The following is a 24,152-nucleotide window of genomic DNA, read 5'->3' as shown; positions in this document are numbered from 1 at the left end:
TGGAGCTTTCAAGCCAATGCGGTCCGCAGTCCACTTTGTGCGGACCGCACTAGAAGTTACCGCGACTGCAGTCCATTCTGTGCGGTCCGTGGAGCCTGAGTTCAGAGAGCTGGATTTTGAAGCCAAGAGTCCTAGTGCGGCCGCAGTCCATTCTGTGCGCTCCGCACTAACCTCACAGGGGCATTTTTGTCTAGATTTTTCAGCTTAGTATAAATAGAACATTTTTCCATTTTTAGGTGAGGAGACAGATTATAGAAGCAGCTGCGCTCGTGGGAACGACTCTTATAGCCATTTTGGGCAATTTTACTAACTTTTCATCATTGAATCTTTGTATTTAACTTAGCAATTAATTAATATGTGCTTATCTTCATCTATTTCTTGTTTTTCTTCTTTGAATATGAGTAGCTAGACCCCATAGCTAGGGTTATCGCTCAACCTTAGTGTGGGTAATTGATGGGTCTTGCATTTTAGGGCTAAATTGACTATGGGTGTCTGATATTTGGGTCAATTTCATGGTTAATTGCCGAATTAGTGGTTGCAAATACTAGTTTGTGTTTAGTTGACTAGGGCTCTTCTTGAGAAAGAGAGCCTAAGTTTCCGAAATTGATCCAATAAGATATTGGGGCGTACTCAAGAGATTGATAGCCCCAATAAAAGGGTTAAACCTCGAGAGAGTAATATCTGACTTGAACCCTAAGTTGCTTGTGCAAATTTGCATACCCAATTGGTCTTGAGAAAGTCAATTGGGCAAAATCCATTGAACCACCGAGAGGTATAGAGTAGGTAAAGTAGTGCAACAGTTATATCATACTCCCCAATCATGTCAATTGTGCCTCAGTTTCAAGTACTCGTCAATTGACCACCTAGGCGGATGTCACTACCCTAGTGACTTTAAACTATTTGAACAACCCGTAGCATTTAACTCTTAGCTTAATTTACAATTTGTAGTTTGTTAAAAGTAGAATTAAAAGAAAACCCCAAAAATCATGAGAAGTGCAATTTGGAACTCTGCACAATCCTAAGCTAAATAAATACACCACTCCATTTCTAGCTCTCTGTGGAAATTGATCCTGACCCAAAATCGGGTAAAAGCTATTGCGACCCTCTCTCGTTACTTATTAGTGGTGTGGAGTAGGCTGTGATCATAATGCACACTAAATAGGAATAGCTAATTGAGGGCCCTTCAATCAACCGCAATAAGCATATAGTTGAACAAATAGACATAATACTATGACAAATCTATATTAACATAACGAGAAAATCATCCTTCAACAGGTTCCATCAAAACCCTAGATTATGTGTTTAGCTACTCATACTCATAGTACAAATATCCAAAGTAATTTGCATAATTAAATTACAGAGTAAGGACGAAGAGATGTAGAAATCAATGTTTTCAACTCCCAAGTAGTGCTCTACGAGCTATTCTTGCCTCAGGTTGCAAAAGTCCTTCAAAGTGGCATTTTTGGGTCTATTTATATGTTTGGGACAAGCCCTAAACATGTAGGTCAACTCCTAGTCAAATCGGAAAACAATAAAAACCTACAAAACTCGGACTAGGCCTGGCCTTAGGCTTGACGTCGCCTGGATAACGCCAGCCCAGGCCTGGCTTTAAGCTGGCCTCGCCTGGATAACGCCGGCCTAGTCCTGGCTTTAAGCTGGCCTAGCCTAGATAACGCCAGCCTAGGCCTGGCTTTAAGCTGGCCTAGCCTGGATAAAGCCTGGTCAAGCTGGCTTTTGCTGGCTTCTCCTTTTCACCGTTCTCGAGCTCACTTTCGACGTTAGCCTCCCTTTATCTCTACTTTCATTTCCGATGCACCTACATATAAAATAGCCTCCATTACGCTCCAGCAAAGTGTATTTTAACATTAAAGCATGTAAAATACAAAGAATATAATGTGTAAAAACCATGAATTATAGCCACATATCACATTATACCATTGGGGATCCCACGTAAGCCATAATCTTTCATTTGGTGCATGTTGATAGTTTGTAAAATGATTCCACCCCGGAATTACATTTAGCGTCACCTTGCTTGCATTATGTTCTTTGACTCTAGTTTCAACCATAGTTGCTAACTTTATTTTCTAGCTACTGATATATTTTTTTAACTTTTTTTGTTTGTATGTCTTGTTTACATCTCTTATATTCTAGAAGATCCACTTCATTAGCAAGTCATGTGACCCCTACCCTTATCAGGTGGTAGGGTGTTAGCAATCTAACTTCCTCTTTGTAATGGCTCAAAGGCATTTTTCACTGATATAGTTGACAGTCATTGTGCTGTTGTATAGGCGTTTGAAAATTGCCTTGCTTCTCTTGTGCATAAGTACCTTCAGTTTTCATCACATTTCCTCTGCCCTGTGGACCTTCTTTGCTCTACTGAGGGAGAGTGTCTTGTGTCTGTTGTTGAGCTTGGTCTCCTGGTTGATTGGTCTGATTGTCTCCTTCATTCAAAGGGCCTTTGCATCTCCATTCCATTGTGACCTTCTTAGGCTCTCTTCTCCTCATAGGTTGCTTCTCCTGTTGATTGTTTGGTCATTTCTCTATGCAACATTTGTGCCCACCACTTGGCATTTCTACCAATACTCAGGTTTCCATTCATATCTGATTAGCTGTATGAATTGCCTCCCATTAAGATCCATAACCACTAACTATAGAGGAAACTCTTTAGTGATGTTTACTTCTATCAGCATCCTCGCAAAATACACTCTAGTTTTCTTCGCAGTTTTCACGACCCAAAATCTACTAAGGGTCGTGATGGTGTCGAACACTACTGTCAGGCAAGCCAACACCATATTACTAGTAAATTCTCGTTTTAATATTCTCGAATCATTTTTTCTAAACATTTAAACAATGGATGATAAGCTTCACTCGATAAATAATGATATCTTTACAAATTTTATTTACTGAATAATCCCGAAATCATCCTAGAACCCGGTGTCACAAGTGCATGAGCAATTACTTGGAATTCTAATAAAGTACAATAGCTGTCCGAAATACAAACCTAGACAGAAAGTAAATATAATACACCAAAAATGATTATGCTGGCTGTGGATCGTCTCGAGAGATGCAACTCACCTAAGTCTCTGTATCATCCATGCTGCTATGCCTATCAGGCCACTAGAGGTACATGTGCAACAAAAATGCACAGCAAGTGTAGCATGAGTACAAAAACACCGTGTACTTAATAAGTATCCCATCTATTCTCGAAGAAGTAGAGACGAGAGGCCGATTTCGATACTTACTAATAGTCCAATAATATCATTACACTAAAGAAGTGAATAAGTATGAAACATGGCGAATATATGAAACAATCATGTATAAAACACAATAATAACATCCCCCTTCTTCATAATTTTACCCAAGTTTTCAGCTAACAAGTTTCCCTCCGTGACCGTAGCATATATGTAAAATTATATTAGTTTCCGTCAAGGAAATTATCAGAATTTAATTCAGGGAAAAATCCCTCATATACACTGGCTTCTGGCCAAGTGTTACGCACGATTCCAGGAGTATAATACACAAGTATATATATAGGAAATGCCGAGGCGTACGGCTCTATCCAACATAAAAGTAAATTGTGCCCTACCGAGGGTCGAACAACACGAACCATAGATGCATCTATTAACCTGCCGAGGTGCTCGGCCCGCTCCTTTCAGAGTAGTAGAAGTAAATACCCTGCTCGCAAATCATACGTGCGACGTGGTCAAATATAGATTTGAGGAATTTCCCCGCTTGCTAATCATACATGCGACGCGGTCAAATATAAATTTATTAACAAATCAAAATCCTTTTCTTGATCCTTTTCAAAAATAGAGACAATTCAACGTGAAGCTTTTAAGGTAGTTTTCACCGCTCGCGAAACATACATGCGACGCGGTTACACATAGATTCCTTAAGTTATTATAAGATTCCCCAATTCTTTTTGAAAGTACTAAGTTTAGCGGTAACATTTAAATTCTTGAATTCCTCAATTTAAAATACCTTTCAACATAATAATTACGCAACCTCAATCTTATTTCTTCTCAAGGCATCAATAACATCGATCAAAAACAATATCAACAAAACATGATGTAACCTAGGACTACCCGGACATAGGCATAATAGTAGTTATGCACGGATTCTCATCACCTCGTGCGTACATAGCCCCCATAAATAGAAGCACATATCCAATTAATTCACTTATAGAGACAATTCTCTCTTACAAGGCTAGAAAGAAGACTCACCTCGCTCCGGAGTTCCATAACCGGTATTCCACGCCCTTCCGAAGACTCAGATCGATGCATAACGCTCCAAAACTAGCCAATAATTATGAAAATTTATTAATACATGCTCAATTACTCATAACAATTCAATTCATAGAAATTTTCAACCCCGATCGAAAAGTTAACAAAATCGTCCTCAAGCCCACATGCCCCAATTCTGAAATTTTTCGAAGATAAAGTTTGCCTATAACCTCACAAACTCAAATATATAATTTACTCTCAATTTCATCTCCAAAGTCGTAATCAAAATCCAAGAATACCAAATTTCTAGGTTTTCTTCAAAATGCCAATTTTCTATTAATTTCCATGTTAAAACATATACATAATCGATGTATTTAACTCAAACTAGTATAAACCACTTACCTCATGCTTGGTAGTGAAAATGGCAGCTCAAAGTTGCTCCAAAATCGGCACTCATGAAAGAAATGGGGTAGAAATGAGCCAAACCCCCGATTTAAATAACCTCACTGCCTCCAGCATTTTCACACCTGCGGTCACTTGACCGTTTCTGCGGTTTCGCAGGTGCGGCCCCACTACTGCTCATGCAGTTTCTACCAGGCTACATTTTCCGCTTCTGCGCCTCACCTACCACAAGTGCGGTACCGCTTCTGCGGCTATATGACCGCATCTACGGTCTCTTCACTTCTATCCCAACACTGCTCTGCGTCCCTCATGGCTGCTTCTGCTACTCCGTACCTGCGGCCCAAGCCTCGCAGGTGCGGTTACACTAGAAGGCAGCTGTTTTACTTCTTCTTCAAATTCCAAAATTAATCCGTTAACCATCCAGAATCCACCTGAGGCCCCCGAGACCCCGTCCAATCATACCAACCAATCCCAAAATATAATGTGGACCTGCTCGAGGCCTCAAATTACATCGAACAACGCTTAAACCATGAATAACCCTCCAATCCATGCTTAATAAACTTTAGAATTTCAAACTTCAACATTCGATGCTGAATCATATCAAATCTCATTTGACCTCAAATTTTGCATATAAGTCATATTCAACATTACGGATCTACTCCGACTTTCGGAATCGGAATCCGACCCCAATGTCAAAAAGTCCACTTTCACTCAAAATTCTCAAAAACCTTCAAATTTCTAACTTTAGCCAAATGACTCCAAAATGACATATGGACCTCCAAATCCACTTCCGATCGCGTTCTCAATACCGGAATCACCATATAGAGCTATTCCCAGACTCGGAATCCCAAACGGACATCGATAACACTGGAATGCACTTCAACCTAAACTTATGAAATTCTTCCAAAATGCTAGCTTGCACAATAGGCGCCTAAACGCTCTCGGGTCATCCAAAACCCGATTCGGACATACGCCTAAGTCCAAAATCATCATGCAAACCTGCTGGAACTTTCAAATCCTGATTCCAAGGTTGTTTACTCGAAAATCTAATCTTAGTCAATTCTGCCAACTTAAAGCTTTCAAAATGAAAATTTTCTTTCCGAATCAACCCTAAACTTCTCGAAATTCAATTCCGACCATGCGTACAAGTCATAATACCTGAAATGAAGCTGCTCATGGCCTCAAACCGCCGAACAACGCGCTAGAGCTCAAAATGATTGGTCGGATCGTTACATCAATACACTCATCTGCATAGATAGGATTCCCAATTGCACTAGCCATTATGTCTAAAGAGTCATGACCCCAATAATTCATAGGCAACTTAGGGAATTGGACCCACAGAGGAATTTCTATAGGAAATTCCTCATTGAAGTCAAAATCTGGTATCCAAGGCTTCAAAATAATATGTCTATTGTTGATCGTATATGGCCTAGAGTAATAGATTTCATGCATGTCTGCTTCATTTTGGAATTTAATGATGTAATATCCCTCCTCATGTAGGTATAACTCAAGTTCAACAACATTTGCCCAATTCATCCCAATATATCTCTTTATAGTGTTGTAACCCGGTAGTTCCCCAATGATATAAGCTATCACAACACCTCTCCACTTCTTTATCTCTAAATCAATTTCAGCTTTGTCTAATTGTACTACAATTTGGCCATCAATAATTTGTGGAGGTATGTAAGATAACGACATACCATTCTCAACTGCAATGTTCCTCTGAAATAGGTTTGTCCACGGTTTGGTCTTTGCGACACTTGCCTCATCAGGCTTAGGATTCTCCACAATCACTGTTCCATTAGCAGCATACACAAGCTCACTGTTTCATTGCTAGAAATTATTGTTTCCTTACTTGCATGTTGGATCTGGTGCTCCTCAGGTCTGTTAGCTTCAGTTGCTGTTGGAGCAGTGTTCAGATCTAGCCTCTGATGATCCCGCTTCACAGCTCATCATCCCCATTGCAATTCCAGTTTCCACCACTTGTTTATTAGAAGGTGTGCCCAATTGTTCCTTCTCCTTTTCATCAGCTTGGATTCGAGCACCCACATAGCTACCAAAGATAGCTATGGGGTTCTTCTTGGGCCTACCACACCCTCGTCCTTGTCCTCTTCCGTTCTCCATGGATGAGCACTGTCAGCACACGTTACTATCATGCGCCGAGAGCATGAGCGAAAAGAGAGAAAGTTTTCTTTTCTTTTGCCAGTATATTTTATTTTCATGTTGTAGCAAGAGTATTTTCTTTTTCAACCAACAAAGAATATTTTCTTTTTAGTTATGGAGCGAATTTCAACATCATTTTTTGCGTAAAAAAGTAAGCATCACATTAGTTAGTTTGGGTTTGTATGAATTTTTAGAAGAATGATTAAATTCTTGAAGAAAATAGAGTTCTGAAAATGTTGGGTACTGTGGAGGGGGGGGAAGGTGAGTAGAATAGCATAAAAAAATATTTTCTACTCTCTAATCAAATATTACAAAATATTTTTCGAAAAAAATTTCCACTCATCAACCAAACAATGAAAAATAAGTGATAAAACCACTCATTTTTCTTGAAAACATTTTCCTTCGTACCAAATGCACCCCAAGTATATAACATAAATCCTTTCACTATTAATTGTTAATCAAGCTTGTTAATTAGGTTTATGTATAATTAAACAGGTAGGGGTCATTTGGTATGAGATATAAGAAGTCATAGTGCTGGTATAAAAATTTAATACCACCTTAATACTTTATTTGGTTAGCAAACCTGGTATAAGTTATCCGGGGATTAAAATTAGTACCGGGATAACTTATACCTTGTAGAAGGTGGGGTAATTAGTGCCGGGATAACTTATAGCTTCTTCTTAGAAATTATGCAATTGTTATTTTTAATACAACATACGAAACAGTGGATAAAAAATAATACCAGGATAAACACATCATATCTTATCACATCATAACTTATCCTAGCATAAGTCGTATTCAAACCAAACATTTTCTCGAATAATTATGGGGATAAAGCGGAAAAAAAATCTCTTAGTGCCTGTTTGGACATAAATTTTGATGGAAAATTTTTTCAAAAAAGTAAAACTTTTTTTTCGAAATGAGCGTTTGTTCATAAAATTTTCAATTTTCAGCTGAAGATGCATTTTGAAAATTTTCGAAAAATTTGAAAAATTGCAAAAAACTAATTTTCAAAATTTTCACTCATAAAACTTCAAGAACAATTCAAACTGAAATTTATGTCCAAATACAACTCTAAATTTCAAATATCATTTTCGCTTAACAATTTTTTGGAATTTTACAATTCTTATGTCCAAACGTCTACTTAGTATATCTTTTGGAAGTTAGTCTTTGAAATTCACGAGAAGACCCTATCCTCTGATTCCGTCAAAATAAGATTCCAATGGAGTAGTATTTATATTTTCCAATTCAGTAAACCAAACTTCGAAACTCACGTTCAAATTCCTCTCTCTTTGCTATCATCATAATTCATAATTTCAGAAATTTTATTTTATCAGCTCCATATTTCGTTGTTTTTTCACCATGACAAGTGAAGAACTTCTAATTATCGATCCTTTAGACCTCCAATTTCCATGTGAGTTTCTTCCTTTATGTATCTTTTAATTTTAATACTCGTATGATTCAATTTCGTTTCTGGAAAAAAAGGAATCAGTTCTAAATTATGTTCTCCTAGGGTTTTGATTATTCTTTTTTTTTGCTGCTTTTGTTATTTCGAAGTCGAGCTCAAGAAGTCAATTTCGAGCTCTTTTGAACTGATCAATAAGACTGATAATCACGTTGCTTTCAAGGTATATATATTATTACTTAACCTCTATTATACTGACGTTCATGTGCGGAATTGTGCCCCTTTCTGTTTTAATTTCTGGTGTTTTCCTTGTTTTTGAAGAGAGAGATTGTGGTAGGTTGATTGTCGGCATCAGGGGCGGATTTAGGGGGGCGGAAGGGATTTTCCGACCCCCTTCGCTCGAAAATTACGCTGTACAAATAAGGCAAACTTTGTTTTGTGCCTCTATATATTATATTTTGAATCACCTTGCCACATCACAAAAGCATAATTTAGTGGTTAACGGGTTCAAAACCTTTGCGAGGTTGCTAGTTCAATTCCCATTAGTTTTTTTACTTTTTCTTTTTTGAACTCCTTAGCGGAAATCCTGCCCCTGCCACGGGTCAGCGTAATTTATAGTCAGACTATAATTAGTTTTTAGGAAGTACCGAATAGAGCGGGATGCAATAGAGAATTGTATAGTCGAGGAATGAGTGCCGAGAAATCATATAGCCGAGTCCTACTAGTTTGGGCCGGAGATAGAAGAATTTACTTGCTCCGGTGTTTGCACCAAACTATTAAATACATGATAGTTTTTTTAATTAATTTCCAAACCCAAAGAGGTTTTTAGAAGGCTAAAAGGTCCCTTGAGTGCCTCAAGGCTATGTCATAATAGATCCGAACACTTGCTCTGATCGACTTCCAGATCATATTTGCTCTAGTAAATAACTAAAGAAAATAGATAGATGGGAGATAGAAAAATAGAAGAGAAAGTAGGATTGATTATATCAATATGTATCTCACTTTAATTGTTACTTCTAAAGGTTTTACTTGGTTTGGTGCAAACATTAGGTGCGGTAAGTTTTACCTATTTTGTTTTTGATGAGCAGGAAAGCTGAAGTCCTAATCTTCACTCAATTCTGAATTTTTTATTATTGATTTATGAGGAAGATGTTCCTTGATAAAGGAAATGGTCATTTAAATGTTAGTGTTATAAATTTGTAATATTCTGGCTGAGGGGGATTTCATACTATTTTGAAAAGGCTAAATTATGTACTCTTTATCGGCTTTTATTAGGTAAAGACAACCAATCCCAGGAAGTATACTGTCAGGCCGAACAGTGGAATTGTTCTCCCACAATCAAGATCCAACGTTACTGGTGCTTTTCTAGTTCTCTGTGATGGGTCTTTTAGATTTGATTAATGTCATTTGATGTTATTTTTGGTTTACTTTTGTTGATAATTGGATTTAGTTACGATGCAACCGCAAACAGAGTTGCCTCCGGATATGCAATGCAAAGACAAGTTTCTTGTACAGAGTGTGATTACGAACCCTGGGTCTACCCCGAAAGATATTAACCCAGACATGGTATTTTAGCTTATAGATTCTTTTGTTTCTTTGTAGTCGACTTTATACATTCCAATCTTATTCTTTTCTTTTTCCGAAGTTCAACAAGTCCGGAGGAAATCATGTTGAGGAATGCAAACTAAAAGTTGTTTATGTTTCACCACCAAGAAAGCCATCGCCAGTCCCTGAAGATTCTGAGGAAGGGACTTCACCAGGAGCTTCTGAAACTGTAAGATGACAATCTAAATTAGTTTTCCACTCTCTGTTTTTGCATCTTTTGTATTCAATTAGAATACACCATTTACTTCTAATTCATCTGTTCATCATGGTAGGGACATACATTAGTTGCAAATGATTTAATTTTTGCTTATCACAGGATTTACAAGAACACAGTGAGTCTCAGGATAACTCCACTAAGGTATGTTATGAGGGTCATCTAAAGCATTGACGTTCGGAAACTGTTAAGTCATTAGACATAGCTTCTGGGAGAAATATACTTCATCTGAGCTGTAAATGTAGATTACCTTCTGGACTCAACGGGGTTAATTGATGGCCTCAACCAGTGAAGATGAGATTGGGGACACCTTAAGAGAACTCTTAGAATCACTAGAAAACTTAATGAACCTTATTAGCCTATTAATCTTGGTGACAAGGAGAGGAATCAATTCTTTCATATCAGATTTTGCTATTTCTGTTCGAAAAATTTGATTAGCTCCTTTGAGATTATTCTGGATTTGGTTCCCCTATTGTTTCTATTTTCTCAGGTGGTTCTTACCTTCAAGAGGCTCATATATGTTGATGCTTTGTAACCTACACTGTTAGGAAGTTGATTTGGATCCTCAACTTCATCACTCTTCTTGTTGTCCAGTTAATCTGTTTATTAGATGTGAGGACACTATAGTAACCCGTGGAATGCAAGAACAGTTTTTAGGTAACAAACAGAAAACCTGGAAAGAAGGTTTATCGAGAAACCCAGTATTATTACCCATTAATTCACCTTCATAATGTGACAAGTTGAATTGTATTTTCCTTCTATTTCAACCTCTTAATCCAACCTTCAGTTTCCAACAATTAATGCTAACCACATTTCGTTTGAAATCGATTGTCTGCTGCTTCTGTTGGTAGTCAGCAACTCCACACTCTTCTTGTCTTGTCCTCTTTCTTTGGACAAATGGTGCAACCTACCAGTTTGGATTCTCTTGTTTGTTGTGTAAAAAGTGACACCTGAACCTGACCAAAAAGAAATTATGTTTGTTCTTTTCACCAACTTCCCCAACTTGCTCAGATTGAGGCATAGTAGTTTTTGTTGTTCTTTTCATCAATGTTTTTTTGATCCCAGAAATTGTTTAGTTAGGTAAGGAATTAGCTCAAGTTTGCATAAACAGATACAGGTGAAAAACAAGTTGAAGAAACCAACACTAGTTTGTAATTGTGGAATATTTCTTTAGTATTTCAGGATTATTTCTCCTGAGAAGGAGATGAATGTGATAGTTATTACATTCGCAAACACATAAAAAACAAGTTAAGGGAGAGAACTTAAACAGAAGAATGGTTGAAAATAAATTATATATGCCTATGTGCTTGTTTTTCTTCCAGAAACAAGTAATGCCTCATCATTTATCTTTGGATTTGGGAAGTGATAGTCAAAGAATTTTGTTCTTTCCACATATCATACCTTATCGACAAAAGAATTTTGTTTTTCCAGAATGCTAGTATCAAACTTATTGTCCTCTCACATTTAGATGTGTCATATTCTTTTTTTGATAAGTAATTCATATCTTGGAATCACTGCAGGCCAGAGAACTAATTTTGAGGTTGATGCAAGAGAGAGATTCCATTATTCAACAAAATGCCAAGCTCAACCGAGAACTGGTATATGATTTTTCTGCGTGCTTGGTCAATGGTTCTTGAGTAAATTGATGTTTCCTTTTGCTGTCTGCTTGTTTATGCTTGTTTTATCCCTTTAGGATGGCTCTTCAGATAATTTATGTGCATGGTAGATCAGAAGTCATTAATCCCCAGATATAGCACTAATAAAGTCCGTCAGCACACTAGCACTAACCAAATAATTTGAGCAAGTCTTGAAAGGCGTGTTTAGAGAAAAATGTGGTAGTTATTGGAAATGAGGAATCTTATCTTCACGATGTAGAACGAGTTCGTTTTTAAGAAATTCTTTTGTTCAATCAGAAGCAAATAGTTCGTGGACTATTAAGTTTTGGTGTGATAACCATGCTGGTGATTTGGCCTAAGTTGGGAACTTCATAGCAAACTTGGGCCTTTATCTGGATTTGCTATAACACTTGTTTGAATTTAGTTTGTGTGCGCAAAGAAAAATTTCCATACAGCTGTGTTGACATTTTGTCTAGGATGATTTTATCATTTGGGTGCTATTTGAAACCATTGTCCAGGAGCTTCTGAGGCATGGACGTCAAGAACATCGTACTGGAGTTCCACTTTCGTACATCTTGGTGGTTGGCTTGCTTGGCATCCTTTTGGGGTACATTGTCAGAAACTTTTGATGACCTCAGGTCTGAGAATAAAGTTTCTCTTTCTGGTTGTGGCGGGCAGGTGTGGGGAGATTTTGAATACTTACTTTCTAGGCAAAATTTTGTACATTATTTGAATCTGAATAGCTCGGTAATTCTGAATATTGTGCCAAAGGATTGTTTGGATATTTTCAAAGTTGTAGGATGATAAAACTATAGTCGTGTTCCCAACTATGCATTTATGAGGGAAATCAGAAGGAAAAGAAGAAAGAAAACCACATTGAAGTGGAACCCCTAGTCTTAGCTCACTGGCCTCGCTGCCAAGGGCGGCTCTAGGGTAAGGCAAGTGAAGTTCTTGCCTTAGGCCCCCAAATATTCAAGGCCCCAAAAAATATATATATATATATGGTAAATTCTAATATTTATTTAAATTTGGTAGATGTAGGATTGAATGAGTTAGTGGGATAGAACTTTTCTCTTACTAAATTAAATAAATCTTCTGATCAATTCTATTTTTCTTTCTTTCTTTTTTCATATTTTTTACTATTTTACTTTCTAATTTCAAATCAAATTCTCTAAATTAGCTATTCCTTTTTGTCACATTTCATAGATCAACATATATGTAATCAAGTTTTTTTATGTCTCATTTTTATAACTAAGAAATTCCAGAGACAAGTATCGTAAAGTTCAAAACACGATTGATAATAGGTTCAATCCTTTTACCATTTTCATTTAATGCTATATTTTTTTATAGGGAGTTCAATACCATATGACTTACGCCTAACCCACATACTATACGTTGTTCTCTCACCACTTTTTTTTGTCTCCATATTATATCGATATTATGAAAGAAATTCAGGATCTTTTAATATATTTTAGTTTAAGCCACCAGTTCCGTTGAGCCGCGCTCATTAATGATCAACAATTATTTATAGACCACTGCCCATGAATGTGTTATTCAACAACTTCATTCATATTTGGTAACTAAATAATACATTCATTGATTGTTGTCTTATCTTAATTGAGACTAAAATTTGATTGAGAATAGCATGGGGATGGACATGTGGCTCGATTAGGAGACTAGTAAAGCTTTAATTTAGGTCCCCAATTTTTTTTAATAATAGATATTATGATTTTATTTCAAGTTAGACAATATTAAAGTGCGAAAAAAAAAATACAATAAACCTTGGACAAAAGAAAGAAAGAAAGAAAGAAAGACTATCTACTCTTTAACACTAAAAATATTTTAGAACTTTGAATTAAATTACTTAGATCTTCATATTAGTAAATATATTTTATACAACAAAATCAAAGGTAACATACTGAAAATATATGTCTTACATCCAATTTATTTAAGTTACTTTTTACTAATATAAATAGTAATACTACTATGTGAAGTTAAAGGTTTCATCATTTAAGCATGTTATGCTATGAATAACAAGTATGAAAAAATAGCAACACTATCTTTTTTTTTTTTTTGTTTTTTTTGTATATGTGTGTGTATATATACTAATAAAAAAGTATATGGTCTCTTATTAAATTTGGCTATAGGCCATAAATTTTATGGAGCCGCCATTGTTCGCTGCATTGAACTACCATGTAGATGTTTTTAGTTTCGAAGCATGTATGGTTTTGGTTAAATAGCTAATGAATTTTGACTCTGAAAATATTCAGACTGCCAAAGACAGGTATCCATTTATGTGGATCTGAAGACCATGATACTCAAAGTTGATCCACGTGATACTCCATCAGAATAGACACTGTTAGTATTTTAAGAAAATGAATGGATTGATGAAGAAAACTGAATCCAAAATGTTCATTGTAGATTGACTAGTTGTGGTTGCTTCAAATTTGGTTTCCCACAGTGATGGGTTTATTTCATTAGTTTAACTGAAATTCAGCTCGATTGGAGTTGATCAGTCTTCACTAATATACGAGTGCATTAGCTCTGTGTACAGTACCATTTAATTACTATGACGGAACTTCTTTTTTTTTCTTCACAAAGTTAATAGGGGACGAAAGGAACTCAGCTTGGAACTTCACTCTGAAGTTTGAATGATGACTTATTGACCAAGGCGCTATGTCTGGGAAGCTATTCGAAACTGAAAGAGGAAAGTATTTGGCATCCCCCTAACTAAATAAAACTCAAGACATATTCCACATCTTTTACAGCCAATTTGCTTCTCCGATCTCTCAGAGAAGCTCTTTGATACACTTTTGAAGCCATAAAGCTATGGATGTGTATTACAAATCTAGCTTAGCTAGTAATACCAATACTCCAAATTGGATGTGGTTAACTATTCATTTGTTTTCTTTTCTTGAATGGGGAAAATAATAAAACACAAGGAACAAGAACATGATTGTCAATGAAGAAAAATATTTTATTATAAATTTCTGATTGATCTCTATAATTCTTTATTTTCTCCACACATAAAATAAGCTATCAATATCTCTATTTATAATAGTATGAAACTTATTTCAACTAGAAACATGAAAGCCTATTCCTATATTTATTCTAACTGCAAATTCTATTTAGACATGAATTAAATAAACCAAATCCTAAATAACTAAGGTTTCCTACTACAAAATTAGTTTTCCAACATTCTCCCGTAATTCAAAGTTGTATACGTCTGACTTGTTCGTTGTGCAGTTATGTTGGAGCACTTCTCTCCAACTTTCACTTTTGATGAAGCACATGTCTTCATCCCTTAATTTTTGTTGAAGCACCTGTCTCCAACTCACGTTGATGCACTTTGTCACCAACACTCAATTTTGTTGAAGCACCTATCTTCAGCTCTCGTTGATGCACTTTGTCACCAACCATTGATGCACTTTGTCATCAACACCCAATTTTGTTGAAGCCCCTGTCTCCAACTCACGTTGATGCACTTTGTCACCAACTGTGTTGATGCACTTTGTCACCAACTCTCAATTTTGTTGAAGCACCTGTCTCCAACTCACGTTGATGCACTTTGTTACCAACCGTTGATGCACTTTGTCACAAATACTCAATTTTGTTGAAGCTCCTATCTCCAACTCACGTTGATGCACTTTGTCACCAACCGTTGATGAACTTTGTCATCAACATCCAATTTTGTTGAAGCCCCTGTCTCCAATTCACATTGATGCACTTTGTCACTAATCGTTGATGCACTTTGTCACCAACACCGTTGATGCACTTTGTCACTAACTCTCAATTTTGTTGAAGCACATGTCTCCAACTCACGTTGATGCACTTTGTCACCAACCGTTGATGCACTTTGTTACCAACACCCAATTTTGTTGAAGCACCAGTCTTCAACTCCCAACTTTTTAAAACCTCTCTCCAACTTTTAGAGAAGAGTTTCTTCGTCTTGTGCCATATTTGTTGCACCTCTTTAAACTTATTTTTTTTCTTAAATCTGTCATGAAACTTTTCATCAATAGTCTAATTTTGTTGACAACTATCTATGATTTGCCAACATATTTTTTGGCCAGACGGGCGGCACCCATTGGCTAGCGCCGCCCGCCGGCAGCGGAAGCTATTTGATTTCTCTCCCAAGATCGTAGAAGCTCTGATACCAATATGAAGGAAAATATTTTATTATTAATCTTTCTGAAAGCTCTCTACAATTCTCACAAATCTCCACACATAAAATAAGTTATCAATACCTCTATGTATAATAGTACGAAACCTATTTCAACTAGAAACAGGAAAGTCTATTCCTATATTTATTCTAACTGCAAATCTTATTTAGACATGAATTAAATAAACCAAATCCTAAATAAAAGGTTTCCTACTACAACTTTGAATTAGTTTTCCAACCGTTAACATGTAATAGGCGGATTGTCAAGCTATATAATTAATGAATGTAATCCCCTGTTTGTCAAAGGACTTTAATTTTACGAAGATACAAAATCCAAGTGGACCAAATAAAATCACACAGTATTTAGGAGAAAAGGTTCTTATTTGGAACTGGACCCATGTTAATGTTACGCCATTGATCAAGTAATAGACGCAGGCAAAGCAGTAATGACATGCGCAATTTCTACATCACAAGTGCAAGCATCACAATGAAAATCAGCATCTTCATCGTCACTGTCAATGGAAGGCCACCCATTGGTGCGACTGCGTTGATGTTGGATAGTGCAACGAGTGGGTCTTTGTCCCAAGACTTGAGGATTTTTCACCCAAATAGTTTTCAATATTTCTACTAAACTCTTCCGGCAATCCTTTGCTATTGTTCGTAGTGGCTCTCTTTCTTTCATCCCGGCGATCAACATTACTCCTTTTTCCTTAACGTCACCACCCATAAATATCATTATTATACCAATCACATACAATGCTCCGAGGTGCCCTCCATTTGCTGCTTTCTTCAGAAGTTCCTTAGCAACTTCTGGCCTTTCGTTTTTAAAGAAGTCCATCTGGTCAGATTAAAATAAAATTTTAATATCACCTCAATTTGAAATATAATCTTCCGCAATAAGGAGATCAAAAAAAGGTTAAGACCTTTACTTTACTGTGGAAAGATTTCTTTTTCCCGTTTCAAATAAATATGCATATATGCTAACTAGCTAAGGATAACTCTTCTAGCACATATTTTCCTGTTTTTTATTTTTTCCTTTAATCACTATGTTTATTGTTAGAATATACTATAAGCCATGCGTATTGTTATAGTATTCTTCATGAATAACTATTTATTTACTTGTTTAAATTCAATAAAGTTTCATTTTAAATAGATCATGTGTTGGTTTGTGCGTCCATTGCTTACATAGTAGATGATTTAGTGTATAGAGTTTAGCTTATACACGGAAGATTAAATCATCGGTTCTTGTAAGACATAAAAGTTAATGTTCACAATCTAATGATGGAATTGGACAAATCATCGGAATGATTGTAGCACAAGATTAAATATAATTTATCTTGATTATGAGAATGGTTTAATTCCAACTTCTTGTGCTAGTACATTTTGTATGTATTGAACGGATCAAGTAGAGATGAGTATTTTATGCTGACTTTATAAAATAATTTCTCTAGTCCATTTAATGTACTTATACTCTTAATCCTGATATAATTATTATTAGCTGTGTATGTCACTTGTTGTTTTGATTTATTAAAAGGCGAGATTCTTTCGCGAGTCAATAAGCCTGGTAAATTGGATAACAATGATATACATTGGCGAAGTAATAATTAGTTGATGGAATCCATGTCTCAATTTTGAGATTGATGATACTCCTTTATGAAAGCTTATAAGTTTTCATGTGTAAACCCGACTGGTGAATTTTGTATCCGACACATGAAATAAGTTAAGTGTAAGTCTAAAGGAAGTAATCAATAAATTAAATAGTCAGTAATTCAATTTGATTGATTAGTATCTGAATCTTAACATGGGGAGTTAAATAAGGTTTTATGGAAGAATTTCGAAATTGAACTAAGGAGTGCAATTACGAATTTTTAGTGGAATAATTCGTAATTTATTATGATGGAAATTAGTTTCAGAATTTCGAAATTAATATCATAATAGGAAGCCTTGTTAATTAAATTCTGTGGTCCCTACTGTGCCTAAATAATAGAAAATAGTGGAAACTGTTACTTAGTGGGAAAGAAAACGTGGAAACCGTCCCTTAGTGGGAGAAGGAAACCTAACAGGTTTTGAAAATGGTTTTGACCTAAAAAAACGCAGCTATATATATGGATATAAGGGCTGGACGTTTTTTACATGATTCTGACTGCGGTTTCTACTAGAATTTTGCCCACCCAAAATTCTCTCTTTTTCGGTTATTGTTTGGGTAACACAGTAGAAGACTGTGGAAATCTGCTAGTGTGTTTTCAACTGAGGAACTGGAGAACGACCTAGATTTGTTGTGTTTACGTTTCAAGAGGTAATCCTAAAATCTCCATACGTGCTAGTTGTTTAGATTACACGTGAATAAGATTCTGTTATTGCTTCCGCTGTGGTATATATTCCATCATTTATTTCGCATCCATATATAACAAACAATATACTAATAGCCTATTGGTTGTTTTTGCATTACTTTCCAAATTGAGACGCATAATTCCATAGATGCATGCAAAACAATAGTATACACTACTTACTGTATATTTTTACGGCAGACTCACTAGGAGAAGGTTCTTAAAAAACTTGTTCTAAAAGTCCTGTTATGGTCTCTATTTCAGGGCTTATTATTTTCTAACTTGATCCAGTGTTCCAGAGTTGCAAAATATTACTAGTAATATTTACGGGTAGCCTAATTAATTGAGGAGCAGTAGAAAACCCTAGAACAGGAAAAGAATTAATATTGAAAGATTGGAAACTTAAAATAAAGTGTAAATTACGTACCACGCCTTTCCTATATAAAGCTTCTGTATTCCCGCATTCGCTGCACAGCTCCATGAAAGAAGTAAGTTTGCTTATCTTCTCTTGCTTGTTCCTCTCCCATGAAGGTTCAATAGGAAAGTCTGCCAATGTTGCATTCTGATATACGTAACGTTCCTTTGCTAGTTCATGAAAAACCTTGCAACTAAAATATCAATCGGTTAGAAAAAAAGAAATTGCTCCTTGTAAAAAAAATGATATTTGTAAGAGATATATATAAATATATATACCTTAGCTTGATATTGATGTAACTTTTAAAAGAACAAGAAGCAACCCTCGCAACAACTTCAGCAAGTAGCTCATTAGGAAGAGATTCAATGGAAAAAGAAAACTTCTCTTACGTTTCATCACAATTTTCTTGCTATAAAAAACGAAGACGAGAAATATGTCAAAGAGTATGTGTTTTTACTTGTTAATATATTTAGGCAGATTTCTGTTTATAGTTTCTGTTTGTTTCAGATTTCCTTGTTTGAATGGGATTTGGTATTAGTCAAGGGCAACTCTAGGCCCCAAAAATATAAAGTATATATATATATATATATATATATATATATATATATATATATCTATATATATATATATATATATATATATATATCAAGTCATGTAATCTACGATTATGTAAGATAATATCAATATTATAAAAATAAAGCTATGAGTAAATAATTATACATAAAAGATTAAAGTACAAGTTTTTCTGAATGAAAGTGCAAAATTTCATAAAATAAGGAAGCTTAGAGAACCTATTAAAATTTATTATCAGTGAGTATTTGAAAATTAAACCTTATTTGTGACCGTCACCTTTATCAACACTGTGGCAGTTTGATTTATTGCGATAAAATATTTCTCACAAAAATCTTATGATTCTTTCCTGTATGAAACTCACCCAAATTAGCACGATTGGACACTTCAAAGTTGAGAATATTTTAATTTTATGAAAAATAAGTCAAGAACTAATTTCTAACAAATCATAAGTACTAAGTAGCATCACATACATCGAAAGCAGTTAATTATCAAAGTGCAGGGAGTACTTAGTCATATTTTGAGAGCATGGATCAATAGAGTTTGCTGAGTTGTGTCCTACGTCGGTGGGTTATAGGTATCTTGGTCTCCTTATATGGTCTTGGACAATCCACACATCATAAGCTAGCTTTTGGGGTTGAGTTAGGCCCAAGGTCCATTCTTATCAGAGTTAGATTATGCCTTTTAAACTATTTTAAAAGTATGAACCATTTACCACAAATAGGCTCATACTCTTTTTTAATTTTCTAATGAACAGCGAAGTCGGGCCAATCTTTTCAAAAGAATTGGGTGACATGTATTGAAGCAAAACAAAGTAAAAAAAATATTAATAAGGACATAGTAGTACTCAAACATATATTAACTTGGTGCAGTACAAAAATTTTGATGCTGACAAAAAGAAAATGAAAGTACCAAATCCGCAGAAAAATAGTGGAACGAATAAAGGTTGAGCGAAAAATGGACCCTATATATGTTAGTTTCTAGGCTAGCATGTGTATTTTACGATTATCAAATAACTCAGAAATTTAAACTCATCAAATGCAAAGCAAGAAACAAGCAATCACTAAATGGGATCTCATAGCTAAATCTCTAGAACAATGTAATTAGCTCTGTCTCACAAAATTTGTTTAGTAAAAGAAACTCTGTGTGTGCAATTAATGTTTTGATTCAACTAATCAAAAAATAACAATTCTGTCTCCCCTCAACCTGCTAGCACATATCTACTTTTAGCGCAAAGTCAGTCAACATAAATAAGCAGACGAATACGTTAAGACATTGTTCAAATTATGTTAGATATTAAAGGTATTTGATTGAACACTAACCAGGGGTAAATCAGGGACTTCGTATAAATTATAACCCGTCGTTCAACATTCTTTCAACCCTTTATCGCACCTAAGAAAATCAAACAAATTAAAAGGATTTTGTCATGTGTAATACAGTCCAATAGAAGGGCAATTCTTTCAAAAATACTGCGCATTTTACGTTTGACATCCATATCGTTTGCCACTCAAAAGTCTATTTTGCATTAAAGGGCTCAATGATCAATTAAAGTGATATAGTTCACTACATACTTACATTCACACACATATACACATACGTTTATCTATATATTTATGAGAATGATACAATTAATGCACTTTTAAATTAAATATGATAAGAAAGGTATTTCAAAAGCCAAAAACCTAAATTTAAGTCTTTTAATATGGAGCAATCAAACAGATGATCTGTTGGATCTTGTGGAAACAAGCACTCAACCAAGAAAAAGGGGCATACCACAGTCTACTAATATATATAATACATACAGTGTTGGGTACTTGCTAGAAGAAGCCAAGTGCTAGCAACTATACGTAAATATGCCTTCAATAAAATATCTGAAACACCATTCTTATCAGAAACGATGGCAACTCTTCAAAACAGCCGTGTGTTGGCTTCTGTTAGTAGTAGGCAGTTTTTTTTTCTTTTTTTTTCTTTTTTTAGAATAGGATATTTAGTTAATGAAGGATATTTTGGTAATTTGACTTTTAAGTTAGGGGCTTCCTGCTTTTAATATAATATAGATTATTGATAAAATATTTTAAATTCTAATATTTATTTAAATTTGGTAAATGTAGGATTGAATGAGTTAGTAGGATAGAACATTTCTTTCACTAAATTACATAAATCTTCTCATCAATTCTATTTTTCTTTCTTTCTTTTTTCATATTTTTTACTATTTTACTTTCTAATTTCAAATCAAATTCTCTAAATTAGCTATTTCTTTTTGTCACATTTCATAGATCCTGATATATGTAATCAAGTTCTTTTGTGTCTCATTTTGTTTAACTAAGAAATCCTAGAGACACGTATCGTAAGGTTCAAAACACGATCGATAATAGACTCAATCCTTTTACCATTTTCATTTAATGCTATATTTTTTTATAGGGAGTTCAATGCCATATGACTTACGCCTAACCCACATATTATACGTTGTTCTATCACCACTTTTTTTGTCTCCATATTATATGGATATTATGAAAGAAATTCAGGGTTTTTTAATATATTTTAGTTTTAAGCCACCAGTTCCGCTAAGCCGCCCTCATTAGTGATCAACAATTATTTATAGACCATTGCCCATGAACGTGCTATTCAACAACTTCATTCACATTTGGTAACTAAATAACACATTCATTGATTGTTGTCTTATCTTAATTGAGACTCAATAAAATTTGATTGAGAATAGCATGGGGATGGACATGTGGCTCGATTAGGAGATTAGTAAAGCTTTAATTTAGGTCTCCAAAATTTTTTAATAATAGATTTTATGATTTTAGTTCAAGTTAGACAATATTAAAGTTTGTAAAAAAAAAAATACAATAAACCTTGGACAAAAGAAAGAAAGAAAGAAAGAACATCTACTCTTTAACACTAAAAATATTTTAGAACTTTGAATTAAATTACTTAGATCTTCATATTAGTAAATATGTTTTTTACAACAAAATCAAAGGTAACATATTGAAAATACATATCTTACATCCAATTTATTTAAGTTACTTCTTAATAAAAATAATAATACTCCTATGTGAAGTTAAAGGTTTCATTCATTTAAGCATGTTATGCTATAAATAACAAGTATGAAAAAATGGCAATACTATCTTTTTTTTGTATGTGTGTGTATATATACTAATAAAAAAATATATGGTCTCTTATTAAATTTCGCTTTAGACCACAAATTTTATGGAGCCGCCATTGAGTATTATAATAAAGAAGAAAAACCGAAAAGGAAATTGTTTAGCCCCTTTAATAATTCTTATATCAGGTGAACAAAGGAAAAAATGTGCGGTACCACCCATTCCTTCTCCTATGTATATTTGGATTAGTGCTTTTTGCCACTTATACTAAAATTAAGCTCCTTTTTTGCCGCTTATAAAAAAAAGGACCAATACTGTTTTAGAAACTACGATAGGAGCTTTATTTTTGAACTTCTATACAGGTTATTATATGTATCCTAGACAAACTAAAATATTGTAGTAATTCCTAATTTTAATAAAATAACTCTTTGCTTTTTAAAAAATAAGTCTTTATTACCAAAAGAAAGTATGAACTTTGAATTTAATTATACTGAGATGTTGTTGCGGACTTGCAGTATTGTTTTATGGGGGTATTATCATTTTTAGCCCCTCCCCCTCCCGAAACAATTTACATTTGGTAGCCGAAAAATTATATAAACTTGTATAGTTTTTGTATATAACATACAATGTATATAAATTTTATATATTTTTCAGCTATTATGCTTATAACGGCTATATAGTATCATTTTTCTTTGTTTTAATGAGTAAAACACTGGACTATAGGCCATGGGCTCTTTTAAATAAATCCATATTCAATTTGGATTGAGGTTCTTCAAGCCCATTACTGTATAGTGGAACCAGATACGTGAAAGTCCTTACGATCATTTGGTACAACGTAGAGGAATTTTCATTAACCACTATAATTTAGAGCTTAGTAATTATAATTTGCCTAATTATTATTCATAGATACGATTCAATTGTTACTAACTTGTATTCAAACATGCACGAATACAGCTTGTGTCAACTGTATTCGTTCGCGCAACAAATACACCGTCTATATATTCATTCGTGCAATTGTATTCATTCGTGCAACGATTACAATATGTATCAACTGTAACCAATGCAAAATACAAGGGTGTATACAATGGATACAACTTGTATCGATCGTATACAGGGTGTATATAAATGATACAACATGTATCAACTGTATTTGTTCGCGCAACGAATACAACTAAGGCGAAATACAGAAATAGAGAAAAGTAAAATGTTTTTGTTGACAGTCGAACTCAAGACCTTCGCTAACTAAGCAGACACTCTAACCAACACTACAAAATCTTGTTGCTCTCTTGTTACAGTTCAAAATAATTAATCTCTTATTTCATGAATTTGCTATAAGATTCAAATATAGCTATGAATGGTAAATTTGCTGAAAGTATAGCTACGAATAGTAAATACAATATAAATATTTGACATGTCGCATAATTTTTCCTACAATGTATATCCCATGATATTTCATGATATCCCATAGGGTGGAATATCCAATAAGAATAACTATGGCCAAACCCATAAACGACTCCTTAAACTTGTATTCACTTTTTATTTTGACACTTCTATTCTGACATTTTCAATTTTGACACTTCAGCTCACTTTCTTATGTGCCACTTAAACACTAAATGCCGACTTGTCACATTGAGTGAGTTTCCCCACCCAGGTCACGCGTGAAGTTGTACTTATCTCCCATTTTAACGTTAATAAATACCATTGAGCCCCCCCTTTATACCCCATTTTCCTACATCTATCTTTGTTATCAGATACAAAATAAACCCTAAATCTCAAAAGCTCCATCTCTATGAATATTCAAAGACTGCATTATTTCTTCAATTTGTTGAAGCTTTCATGAAATTTATAGGAAATTGAACTCTATTATACTAGTTGTCTTCTTCTTCCCTGATTTAGAGTTTGAACTTCATAGTCGTTGTAGCCATGTCGCAAAGAGCAGAGAG

General features: G+C 34.7%; 2 protein-coding genes across 4 annotated transcripts; one reads left to right on the top strand and one right to left on the bottom strand.

Annotated features, from left to right (window-relative positions):
* Positions 1-7,956: 7,956 nt before the first annotated feature.
* LOC107825464 (vesicle-associated protein 1-2) lies at positions 7,957-12,440 on the top strand. Of its 3 annotated transcripts, none has more exons than XM_016652333.2 (8): positions 7,957-8,202; positions 8,346-8,416; positions 9,469-9,550; positions 9,665-9,759; positions 9,839-9,967; positions 10,115-10,156; positions 11,533-11,610; positions 12,147-12,440. In XM_016652333.2, the coding sequence occupies exons 1-8, from the start codon at positions 8,151-8,153 to the stop codon at positions 12,255-12,257; spliced, it is 660 nt and encodes a 219-aa protein (XP_016507819.1). In that variant the 5' UTR covers positions 7,957-8,150; the 3' UTR covers positions 12,258-12,440. The 3 variants fall into 3 exon arrangements, with proteins under 3 accessions (XP_016507819.1, XP_016507821.1, XP_016507818.1); XM_016652332.2 differs by having other exon boundaries at positions 7,960-8,202; positions 9,644-9,759; XM_016652335.2 differs by lacking the exon at positions 10,115-10,156 and having other exon boundaries at positions 9,644-9,759.
* A 3,768-nt stretch (positions 12,441-16,208) lies between these two features.
* LOC142165936 (putative F-box protein At1g67623) lies at positions 16,209-23,890 on the bottom strand. The gene is made up of 4 exons (XM_075224327.1): positions 23,857-23,890; positions 18,811-18,916; positions 18,545-18,725; positions 16,209-16,628 (listed from the first exon to the last, which is right to left on the bottom strand). Exons 1-4 carry the CDS (start codon positions 23,888-23,890, stop codon positions 16,209-16,211), a joined length of 741 nt encoding a protein of 246 aa, XP_075080428.1.
* Positions 23,891-24,152: the final 262 nt, after the last annotated feature.

The sequence above is a fragment of the Nicotiana tabacum genome, chromosome 11 (genome assembly GCF_000715075.1).
Source record: "Nicotiana tabacum cultivar K326 chromosome 11, ASM71507v2, whole genome shotgun sequence".
Taxonomy (NCBI): domain Eukaryota; kingdom Viridiplantae; phylum Streptophyta; class Magnoliopsida; order Solanales; family Solanaceae; genus Nicotiana; species Nicotiana tabacum.
The sequence above is the reverse complement of the archived record's forward strand: the minus strand, read 5'-3'. Positions and strand labels throughout refer to the sequence as shown.